The 12474-nt window shown below is 34.1% G+C and overlaps 1 protein-coding gene across 1 annotated transcript; it reads left to right on the top strand.

Moving 5' to 3' along the window:
* Nucleotides 1–2060: 2060 nt before the first annotated feature.
* On the top strand, nucleotides 2061–4289 carry LOC120636192 (peritrophin-1-like). The gene is made up of 2 exons (XM_039907545.1): nucleotides 2061–2198; nucleotides 3935–4289. The coding sequence occupies exons 1-2, from the start codon at nucleotides 2101–2103 to the stop codon at nucleotides 4236–4238; spliced, it is 402 nt and encodes a 133-aa protein (XP_039763479.1). The 5' UTR covers nucleotides 2061–2100; the 3' UTR covers nucleotides 4239–4289.
* The last annotated feature ends 8185 nt before the right edge of the window (nucleotides 4290–12474 follow it).

Here is a 12474-nt window from a genome sequence, read left to right on the forward strand (position 1 = left end):
AGTGGTATACAACTCAGACTACCCCGCCGCTAAGACCTTGGTATCACAAAAACAAAGATGCAGATAGAAGGAACTTCATTTCTACAGTAAACAGACTCGGATACAAAAAACACCAGCGCATCTCACTAGACTAAAAATAAATGTCATCATTGTTTCTTATTAGTATTATAACTATAGTATCTTTGATTATATCAAAGAGATTGCTGTCCTCGAAGATTTGGTAATAAAGTGTCAAAAATTTAACATAGATCAACAATAAAAAAGTTTTGTTTGTTTATGGCCGTTAAACAAACAAAATAGCTATAGCTTTTGCCCGCGAATTCGTCTGCGTTTGATTTTGTTTTTTGATGTGGTATTCAATTTAGTATTGCTAAGCCTTAAATGAGGGGTTTGCTGCTGTCCGCTGAGGAGTTCTGTCCTCTATCTCCGACCACATTCATCAGATCTTCACAAAGTTTGGGCAAAATTAAACACAGATTATAACCTCTATAGTGGGTATAAAAATAATTATTTAAATAATAATGGGGCCCGGTGCCCCATTATTGCTTGTGTCGAAAGCCTTTTTAAAGTCAATCAATCCGACGGAGAGGTATTAAAGTTAAGTTATTATTATTGAACCTAGGATACTTGGAGACATTTGCAACATGCCTCTAATGCTTTTATTGTCATTGTCAAGAACATACCCATGTTGACGAAAGGGGTATGAATATTTTTTATAACTACATTGTAGGGCCCCGTACTATTTATTTTATCCGGAAATATTCAACAACAACTAATTTTTGATGATGCGAAGCGGTAATAGCCGGGGGGTAGAACTTTGACTTTACTTTCGGAGACCCGAGTTCGAATCCCAGCAAAGCACCTATAACTTTTTTAACTCGTTAAAATATGACTTTCTTAAACAGTGAAAGAAAACACCGTGAGGCAACCTGAATGCCTAAGAGTTCTCCATTATGTTCTCAAGGGTGAGTGGAGTCCACGAACCGCACTGGGCCAGCGTGGTGGACTACGGCCTTAAACCCTTCTCATTGTGGGAGGAGTCCAGCTCAAAACAAGACCGGTAATGCGTTGATATGATGATGATGTTTATGACGATGCTCATGATGAATCTAGTGATATAATATGTTTGCTGTAGAATGCCTAGGGCCCTTGAAACTAATTGAATGCCTGCCTCTTACGATACCATTGGTTCATAACTGTGTTGTTAGGAAATTATGATTATAATTAGTCAATCAGCATTTTAACGAATGTGCTAGTAATTCTTTTTTAATTAATGAATAGTTTTCAAGATATATATAATTAAAATAAAATAAATTATAATAAAAAATTAAATATATCACAGACAATTTTCACGACATTGTGTCAATGTATATCTATATATATAAAAGAGAAAGTGTGTGGGTATGTTCCGTATAGGCTCCGAAACGGCTGGACCGATTTCAATGAAACTTTTAGGAAATCTCCGGATTGACCTGGCGAGTAATCCTGTAAAGTTTGGTGACGATCGGAGCACTCCTATTTTTGAACTGTCAAATACAGCTTTTATTTACTATGATGATATTCTATTGTTGGGTGTACATGGGTGTAGATAATGATCTTCACCCGCTCGAGATGAATACGGAGAGAAATAAACGATTTAATATATTTTATGAGACTTAAATTAAAAATTTAAATTGTAAGTTTATTGTTTAAATTAAATAAATTTTATTAAAAAACTTGGGCGTTTAATGAGAGGGGACGCTCCTAGAATTAGGTACATATTGTGGATATTTTAAGACCTTCCTGATGCAGTGGCGATAACTACACATGACACGATTAAGATTAAAATCAATCTGAAACTTCAAAACGTTCTTATTTATATGGCCACAACTGTAAAGATATAACAACGTTTGCGGAGTACAACCCACCTATATGTTGTTCTATCAGCTGATAATAATATACGACTATCTACTTTCGTAGTTAAAAAGTTCCCCGAATGTACTTGGGTGAAGAGCTAGTTCACAATCACTATAAACACTTCAAACACATCCACTTGAATATATTGCTATAAAAGCGTATTTTCATATCCATCTTAGCATTGTAAAATAGTAATTGGCTAAAATGGGTGTCAAAGGTGAAATATTTGTCCTAATCGTCTTCGCTTTAGTCGTAGAAGGCATTACCTTCGCTGAAGCCCGATCGAAAGATATTCCAATAAGGTACGCTATGAATATTTTTAATTTGGTAATAATAATGATTGGGTTTCGATTTCTGCGACCAGGATTTAAACAGACTGGTATTGAGTGCTATAAATAAAAAAAAATAAAAAAGTAACTTTATTTTCAAAAAAATTACAAAAATCAATTGCTAGTGATGAATTAAATATATTCATCAGAATTTATGGATTATATAATGGTATTTTTGATGCGTTACATAAAACTGACTGACTACATTCGTAATCTTAAAGTTTAGCCTAATCATATGATATATTTTTGCGTAGGTATAAAAAGCGCTTAAACATAGTCTTGTCGATCATTCTCTTTATTGAATTGAAGGGGAGTTGGGGTACCAGGTAACGATTGATCTCTAGTAGGTACCGTCTACATTTCTATCCTGTTCCTAAAACCCAGAAATCGTCAAATAATTTGAAGATTACATTATTTTACGATGAAAATTTGCACCGCGGCTGTGTTCGAACGATACATTCGGAGTGGTAAAAATAAATCGCACAATTTATACCGATATCACCGGAACATTGCAGGCACTCCATCGGCTTGTCAAAGTCAAAGAAAACTGACTCTTTTGCTTCCTTAATTATTTTTTTTGAGTTTATCTTGATTTTTCAACCAACCAAGCCAACTTAGGCCCCCGTAAATTCTCCCGTGGACATACTTCGGGAATCTCTAATGAACAAGAATTATCACCGCTTTTACAAAACATTATATTGTACCACGAAATTTCGTAGAAACTACAGTAAGTAAACGATCAAAATTTAATACAAAAAAAATACGAATCATTTTAATAAATCACTTCAATTCTAAGAACACTTTATGCAATACATACTATTATTTTTTATATCGAATACGATAAACGTTTATATACATACATAAATACCATTAATTATTTTTTACGGAAAAAAACATCTATTGTCTTTGGGGTAGCGTTTTTTTTACGTTCTTGTAAAATACGTTCATAACACCGAACACTGTTTTTAATTGTTTGACACACTGTCAAGACCATAGAGAACACATTGATGACTAAATTATGTTTATACGTACTCTTACGCGTAATGCGAGGAATTTTAGCGCGAAATTTGAAATTCGCGTTATAGTGAAACCGCGCATATCGGGGTCGCGTAAAGCGGGGTATTACTTTATTACTCTATATCATCAGTAGGTGTTATAGCACATACCTAGTTCCACAGGCATTAGGTAGGTATCGAAATATACAACTTGCAGTACCTATTCCTTGACCACAATGACGCAACGAATATTTATATATATTTTATTAATTTATTTTACCACGTTGGGTTATATAAGTGTATTATTTTTATATATGAAATGAATAATAATAGAAGACTGCCTCTTTAAATCTGAACAATTTGCAAAAGGTGGCATGTTTCTCAACTTATTAAGATGACCAGCCTCCATCGATGCGTGCAACTTGCTTAGATCATTTGAGTATTAGGGTAATATTTATTAAGTTGCAATAGGGCTGACATGCAGCTATTCTGCAAAAGCCCTTAAAAATAAGAAAAAAAAAAACGTTAATAATATTTGTTAAAAAAGGAAATAGGTGTAGGATAATAAATTAATAATACCTATAAGATTAGTTGTTTAAGTGTTTTTTCTTTTCTCTTCTTTTTATAATTGTTTGTACGTTGCTGCAAGAGATTGTTGTGGTTTATAAAGCGTATTTATTATCACTGAATTTTTCAACAAAAAAATATTTGCAGAAATCCACCGGTTCAAAATATTCCTGTACGCTGCATCACCAACACTGTGACAAAAGTTTCCTGCGATAATGTCACCGTTTCAGACAACCTTGTACCACACCCTGATGACTGTCAGCTCTTCTATTACTGCGTGACAGCTTACCTACCGCCCATATGTCGCCAGTGCCCTGCCGGATTGCATTTCAATCCTCAAAAGCATGTTTGCGATCTACCTGAACAAGCTGGATGCCAATCTAATTTTGCAAGCACTAGTGAACCCTCTAACGAACAATTCGAAACCAGCACAGCAGATTATTATGTCTAGGTCATAGCTTTTGGAGAATATAAGAGTCCGAATGACTACTGGTATGATTTGTCTTGACAAAATGCACTGATTTAATATACAAAATGACATAAACTTTTTTATAAAAATATATTTCATAAACAAAGTTGTATTGTTTTTTTTTTCCTAATTCCAATAATTAAAAACAATTCCAATCCTACCACATACTATATTACTAATACTATAAATGCGAAAGTTTTATATGTTTGTTACGTAATCACGCGAAAACGGCTGAGCGGATTTGGATGAAACTTGGCATGCATGTAGCTTTTGACATGGAAAAGAACACAGTTACCTTTTATTCAAATTCGTAGCAGTAGTTTCCGTCGAAAAATTGTTTACGAGCTAAGCCGCGGGCAGACAGCTTTGAAATTTCGTATGTATCTCACTTATGCTGTGGAAAAGGACATGTACTTTCTATACCGATCTCCCAAATAGTTCCCGTGGTAGGATTAAAAATTGTAAACGAAAGAAACTTTACAAACATTGATATTTAAGTACTTAGAGTTTTATGCACAATCTACTTTTTGATAACTATAACTTGATATGTGCCAGATATTTTTTCATTGATTAGCATTCTAACGAATGTGCTAATTTTTTTTTAATGAATGAATAATTTTATTAAATATATATGTAAAATAATATTTGATTCACAGCCAATGTTCATTATATTGTGCCCATGGATATTTTGATATTAATACGGGTGCATTTCTTAATATACCTGTCTTGTATGAGACTCAAACGACCTCACGGTGTTTTAGTCGTTGTTAAAAAACTTTAGCGTTTAATGAGGGTCACGTCCCTGAAATCAGGTAAATATTGTGGATAAGTATTTGAAGACCTTCTTGGTGCAGTGGTGTGCGATATGGTCTGGCGGGAGTCTCAAGGCTTGCTACCACCAATAACATGCTGCCAATCGATAAGCGTTACGGTGCGATGCCGAATACGGATGGATTTAGTATAACTGCTATGCCCTAGCAGGTTAGCCTGCTACCATTCTTGACTTTCGAGCAGCTTGTTAAATCGTTGTTAATTATTTGTCTAGTTTTATAAGGATTTAGCGTACCCAGCCCGCTTCGCCGGGCTAGATTTTGCTATATTTTATTTAAACAATAAACTTAAGTACATCATTAAATTTTTAATTTAAGTCTCATAATATATTAAATCATTTATTTCCCTCCGTATTCATTCTCTTCTATTCTCTTCTCGAGTGGGTGAAGATCATTATCTACACCCGTGTACACCCAACAATAGAATATAATCATAGTAAATAAAAGCTGTATTTGACAGTCTGACAGTTCAAAAATAGGAGTGCTCCGATCGTCACCAAACTTTACAGGATTACTCGCCAGATCCCCTGAAAGTTTCATTGAAATCCCTGAAAGTTTCATTGGTCCAGCCGTTTCGGAGTCTATACGGAACATACCCACACACTTTCTCTTTTATATATGTATACAGATATATAGATAGATAGATATTTTTGAATTTGGGTTGCTATTTCTGGGGCTGTTTCATAACATAACCTGTTTCTTCTTAAAAAGAACACATAACTACACATGCCATGATTTAGATAATAGAATACGGGTTGGCATCCGGGAGTGCCGACAGAAGTGAAAACGTATTTTGGCGCGTAGACATATTTTAGATGGATACTAGGGTATTGGGTTATGATCGAATTGCTTTTTTTTATGAATTATATTTCTTTAATTATTAGAAACTTTAAAGTACATTTAATATATTTTTATGAATGAACGTTAACTATTTCGACAACACTTGTATCAACAGCATTATCCTTAAAATTATTACAATCTAAAATAGAAACTATAGGTTCATGGCACCTAAAACAGGAAATATACTATTTTGTTTCGATGTTATTTCAATATCTCCTGAATACCGCATCAATTGTACTTTTATATCTCTTTGTGCTAAAATTACGTTTATTGGACATAGTAAAATCTAGTTCGCTATTCAAAAATTCAAATAGCTGCGTCTCGTAACGAGTCCAGAGATTTTATCATGCGTAACGCGCTGAAAGAAGTTTTCAAGAAATCTGGAACTTAAAAGCGTTCTTATATATATGGCCGCAACTGTATATATATATGTAACAACGGGTGCGGAGTAGGTACAACCCACCTATATGTTGTACTATATGATAGTTTTTATCATGATATTTTGCATTGCCTGTTTTAGTGCAAGCATATGGAATTTGCTTTCTGGTCACAAGCAATACCTTCCGAGGGGATATTCCCAAGGAAATTCTGTAATTTTACGCGGACAGAGATGCGGATTTTTATATAGTAAAATTAGACTGACCAACAGAGACCTGATAAGTGGAAGAATATCACCTATAAACAGACCAGCAGTTTATAGATCAACAGCGGCAACATGCCGCCCAGTGTACATCAATTTAAGGCGTAGGTGTTAAGCCTCATTAGCTTGTTACAACGGTGACCAAATCTATTCAGACTAGAGCACAGCATCGCAACAATGCTGCTTAAGAAATAAGCATGGCGATAGTAATTACCCGGACGAACTCTGTCTCAAAAAGCTTTTCTACTATTGATTTAAATGCCAATATTTATTATATAGATATTGTTATATACTAGAGTAAGCGGGGGGAGGGTCCAGTAGGCGGGAGGCCGACAAGATTGCGCGCGCATTGTTGCTGCCCGCATGTTTTTTAATATCGATAAAAATGCCGTAGTCGTTACTACTACTATTTATAAAAAAACTGACAATTACTGAAACTCTTCACTAAATCTATCTATGTACATTGAGATATCTGTTTTATTTGTAGGGCCATTTATGAACGAACATTTTAGAATTTTATTATTATTATTCATTTATTTCCAGGATTAGAATGATTTAGGAACATTATGGAGAACTCTTAGGCACGCACGTTTATCATGATGTTTTCCTACGCCATTAAAGCAAGTTATAATTGCTTTAATTTAAAAGGCACATAACTCCGAAAAGTTAGGGGTGCGTGCCGGGGTCTGATCACGGCCCCGCCCTCCTCGAAAGTGAAGCCAAAGTCCAAACCACTACGCTATCTCCGCTTAAACCCTAGATAATACACTAACAACTGCTGCTTTAACAACCAAATTAGGACCAAACTATTAAAAAAATAGTATTTTTTTAAAATTTTCATTTTGTAAGAACTGTATGATGAAAAACAACACAACTTTCCACGAAAAATAAAACCTTACACTAAAATACTAAAGAACGTTTGTATATATTATACCAAATAGCTATATATTAAATAGAATAATAAAATCTGATAGCATAGTACGACTCTACCTGGGGAATTGTTAATAACGAATCTAGAAAAACTACGTCGAGATATGGACTACGCGTTCATTGTCAACAATTATCCAGTAACTTCTGGCCAGTAGGTACCTACGTTTGAAAACTTTTTTCAGAATGTTCCTCTTTTTTTACAGATTAATTACTTACATTATCTCTTCTGAAAGTATGAGCGGCATACATATTATATTATCGAACAGGTTCTGAAGCATACGCGGTAAAAATATAGGCTTGTCTAATTTGCGTACTTTCATAGTTTTGTGTCGTGCGGGATCTTAATATTGGACAAAGCAGCTAAAATAATCGTAGATATTATAATTATATAACGGGGAAGAGCTGTCCTATCAATATATAAACTTAGATCACCCGAATCCCTCCATAGAAATTTAAAGAATTAGGTACTTATAGTAGCTTTGCAATACTTATATTTATAATAATATCATCTTCATCATATGTACCCATCACCGGCCCGTTACAGGGTGCGGGTCTCCTCCCACAATGAGACGGGGTTTAAGGCTGTAGTCCACCTCGCTGGCGCAGTGCAGATTGGTGGTCTCCACACCCTTTTGAGAACATTATTTAGATTTCTTAGGTAATTATAGTGTCAAATAAAATACAGGTTTCCTCAGTATGTATTCCTAAGACTATGTTCGCCTGATTTTCCTCACTATGTATTCCTTCACCGTGATGTTTATTGCCTTAAACGCACATAACTTAGAAAAATAAGAGGTGCGTGCTGAGATTCGAGCTCGGCTCCCCCAAAGTGAAGTCGAAGTCTGTATCCACTGGGCTATCACAGCTTCGTTACCGCGAGGTATCAAATACTTAGATATAAACATTTTCATACAGGTATACATAGAACTATAACCCTTCCTTTTGGGGTTTTGCGTAGTCGGGTCAAAAACAGAACTACTGGCTTAACTTGAAAAAATCTTTCAGTATTGAATTGCCCGTTTATCGAGGAAGGCTAACGGCTTTATATTATCACGCTAAGACCAAAGTGAAAATAGCACCAATGAAGAATGTTTTAAAATCGGGTTTTCTTCCTTTACAGAGCTTTCGCTGAGTATGCTGCGTAACGGTTAAGTAAAAGTCCGCGACAGCATATGTCTATCTTTTATGGTACTACGGACTTTTCTAAGGACTCACTTTAACGTTTTTTATGCTAACCAAATTTGTTATAAAATAATGCATTTTTGCCAAGGTGTTATTCTTAACCTTATCAAAAATACTTTAATCCCCATCCAAATAAAAACTTTTATGCTCAGCAAACTACTTCTTAAATTTATTTTTCCAAAATATCAACGCACAATGCCTTTTAGATGTATAATTTTCGTATAAGATATATATATATATATATATATATCTCAATAGATACATTAGTAATGTTTTTGATTTTGTATTATTTTGGAGCAATTTTTTCCCGGGAATAGGATCTTATAGTACAATAATTACTTTTTTTACCTAATTAGTTTTCCAACTATTTATTTACTATATTACTAAAAGGAAAGATTTTTATTTGTAACCAATAAGCTCCGAAACTGTACTGATTTAAATCATTCACCAAAATAAAGCTAAACTATCACGAAGTAGCATTCGCTTTAATTTATTTTCAAACAAATTGAAAATCCTAACAAAAATTGCAATAATTGTAACCCAAAGTAGCAAAATTACGCCTATGAAATTAAATACTTGGCGAATGCTGAGAAAACTATTGATAATAAATAAAAAATATGTACTATTTACATGATTTAAGTTCTCATTATTCCCCAGTGCCTACAAAAAAGGTCAAGGAAGGGAATATATATTGTTTATCATACTCGTAGTTAAGTCGCATTACCAGCTTTTGTGTTCTAAAATTACATTGGATCGCCGGTAGAAACAAAAGTGGGTCATATTACTATTTCAATTGGTATTCAAATAAAGAGTTTTATCAACCGGACATTTAATTTTGAAGTTCGCGAATTCAAAAAATTTAAGGACTTCAGCAAACAATTGTTCTTAGATATTTTAATCCATATTTTAAGTGAATTATAAAAATTCACTTTAAAAACTACACCTAATTTTTTTAAGAACAGTACATAAATTTTTAAAATTATTAGTACTACATCTAAATTGAATGCCACAAGTCTTTAAAATAAACGGTTCCTACGGGTCGTTTAAAAAACCAAACAAACGCGGCCAACATCTAGTCCTCTTAGAAAAGTGCAGAAAACCTTTGTGGGGCTAAGAATATGCTTTTATAACACGATAATTGACTTGACAGGTTGCTTGGAAGCAAGCCACTTCATCAAGCTCTTTCATCTCACACAAGAGAAAACAATGATTGTTAAATTGTAAAATTATATCGGAAACTGCTGAGTTTCTTGCCGGCTTCTTCTGTTAAAATCTTTTTTTCCAAACATGTGATAGAGTCACTACAAACAGACATACTTGGCGCTTTAAAAGTGCTTACATTAGGCCTACTTGAAATAAATAAAATTTGAATTTGAATTTATACATAATATAAGGTTGCAAAAAAAAACCTTTATCGATGTCGATATTAACATCAAGAGGTAAAGTCCTTAATAGCGTACTCTGCCCTCCGTTATTATAACTCAGCCACTTAGACGTCATTCGGAATAAAGTTTGGCATCAGCGCACACAATCTAGTAAAACTTAAAATTATACTTAAGATAATAAACACTGTGTGCTTGTCTGTGCATACGCGAATATTTTATTTTATTAGTAAATTATTTTATTTACCAAATAAATATCACAGGCGGTCATAATGTAAAAAATAAAATAAATGAAGTTAATTTTTTTCTTAAATAGTTAAAATACTGGTGAAATATAATAAAATAATAATTTCTTAATGTAATTAAACAATTTACTATTTATCAATAAATGGGTTAAGTTATACTTGAATTCAGTGATTAAAATCGTTTCTTACCTTTTTTTTAAAGATTAGTGTAATTCAAAAGAAAATATTACTAAATGTTACTACAAATCGGTCTTCTGTTAAAATTAATTTCAGTTTAAGTACGAGTACCAAAATTTTTGTTACCATTATGACCTGTAAAATTGTAGGAATTAATTAAACATTAATTTTCAAAACATTTTTTTTAAATTTAAAAAGTAAAGCAGTCTCATCACATGATATAGATCCATCGAACTCAGTTGCCAGCCGAAGGAACCTTGACTCACCGTATAAAGTAAACAGTAAGTAATTAAATTATTTTTTTTCCTTTACATAGACCGGCAGGGCTAGCAAAGGCAGGAGACAAATATCCCCCGATTATATCCCCAGACAGGGGATATAATTAACGTATCCACCTTCTAAAGCACAGGAACATGGAAAAGGAGAAGTTTAAACCCGTTTATTATTAATACAATACACATATATTATTTGAATATTATTTCCACTTGTTCGCCAATGCTGCTGTAAAGCTGTGGGAGAAGATACATTTTTATCAAAGGCTAAAAAAGTTTTTTTCTGCCCGGGGGCTTTCCCCCCGGGAATATAATTGTCTCCTGCCCATGCTAGCCGTGAAACGCTTCACTACCTGGCGATAAATAAAGTTTGATGGATGACGTAATATATCGCTTTTTTAGAGGATGCCTAATTTATCTTGATTCCAAGGTAATCTGAGCGCCACACTGATGGTACGTGGATAATTATCGCCTGGAAAAAGCGCAACATTTCGCAATGCATGCTAGAAACACGTGCTGCAATATGCCACCTTGTGCCCATCAACCTAAGGTGTAGACGTCGAGCCGCATGAGCCAGTAATTGCTTGTACATATGATATAATTTACACAACCGTGCAGACTTTTTATCATGATCATGTCAACCAATGGACGTCTACTGCAGGCCTTTTGTAGGGAGTTCCAAATACCTCTCGAGTCTCGTGCCGCTTGGGTTCCAGCAGCTCTCTGTATTGTCTATGATGAGACTACGATGATGTTTAATTTGAGATGACAACGATCCCTGCACCCGGGAATGTCATCAGAAGGAACCGACTAGTGAAGAAACTAAGTTACTACAGCCATTTTCCATTCCAACATCAGACCCAAACTAGCAACAATCTATCAATTACTCACCGAGACCTAAAGTAAAACGGCGGCTCAATCTTCCTCACATACATTGTGTAGTGCAGTTTTCAGTAAAACATAAAATGTCCATAAAAGAGTCAAATGTTTCATAAGAATAGGCAAAGAGTGCGCTTTTATGCATTACATACAAAATCTATATCTATACATATAATAAAATTGTAACTGGAAGATTTCTGTACATTGAATATATTTTGAAAATTTTGATCGGGAGATGCTTTATAATCGATACTGAGTCCATAACAGATTTTATATTAAATTTTTGTCTCGCTGTTTGTCTTTCCGGGCATCACGTGAAAACTACTGAACGGATTCAAATACAATTTGGTATAGTGGTAGCTGATATTTCGGGTCAACATATAGGCTACATTTTATCCCGATAAACAAAAAGTTTCCTCCGGGAAATGGGATGAAAGTTTTTATTAATAATTTTACTTCATAGCTCCGTTAAATTTTAACCGATTTTAATAATTCTTTTTTTATTTGAAAGTGTATACTAACAAGCATGTATTGTCTCATTTTAATGAAGATCTGATAAATATTGTCGGAGATAAAAGACACTCTTCACAGATACTAGCAAATCGCAAGGCATATGGTACAACGATCGAATACATGTGTACCATCCTCACAAACTTTCGCATTTATAATATCAGTAATTATGGTAGGGGAGCCCACGATGCTAAATGGGGATTTACTCGAGCGTCATAGAGACCTATTGGGATGCAAAGCTTAGATGATAAGAAGAAAAAAATGCTATATGATATATACCTTTACATCGGTGGGGGAAGCGGCTATAGATTTTTAAATATGTAAAAAAAAC

Source organism: Pararge aegeria, chromosome Z (assembly GCF_905163445.1).
Source record: "Pararge aegeria chromosome Z, ilParAegt1.1, whole genome shotgun sequence".
NCBI lineage: Eukaryota > Metazoa > Arthropoda > Insecta > Lepidoptera > Nymphalidae > Pararge > Pararge aegeria.

Coding starts and splice junctions, on each gene's coding strand:
- LOC120636192 (XM_039907545.1), top strand. CDS start 2,101: ATGGGTGTCAAAGGTGAAATATTTGTCCTAATCGTCTTCGCTTTAGTC. Junction 2,199..3,934: donor TCGAAAGATATTCCAATAAG/GTACGCTATGAA, acceptor AAATATTTGCAG/AAATCCACCGGTTCAAAATA.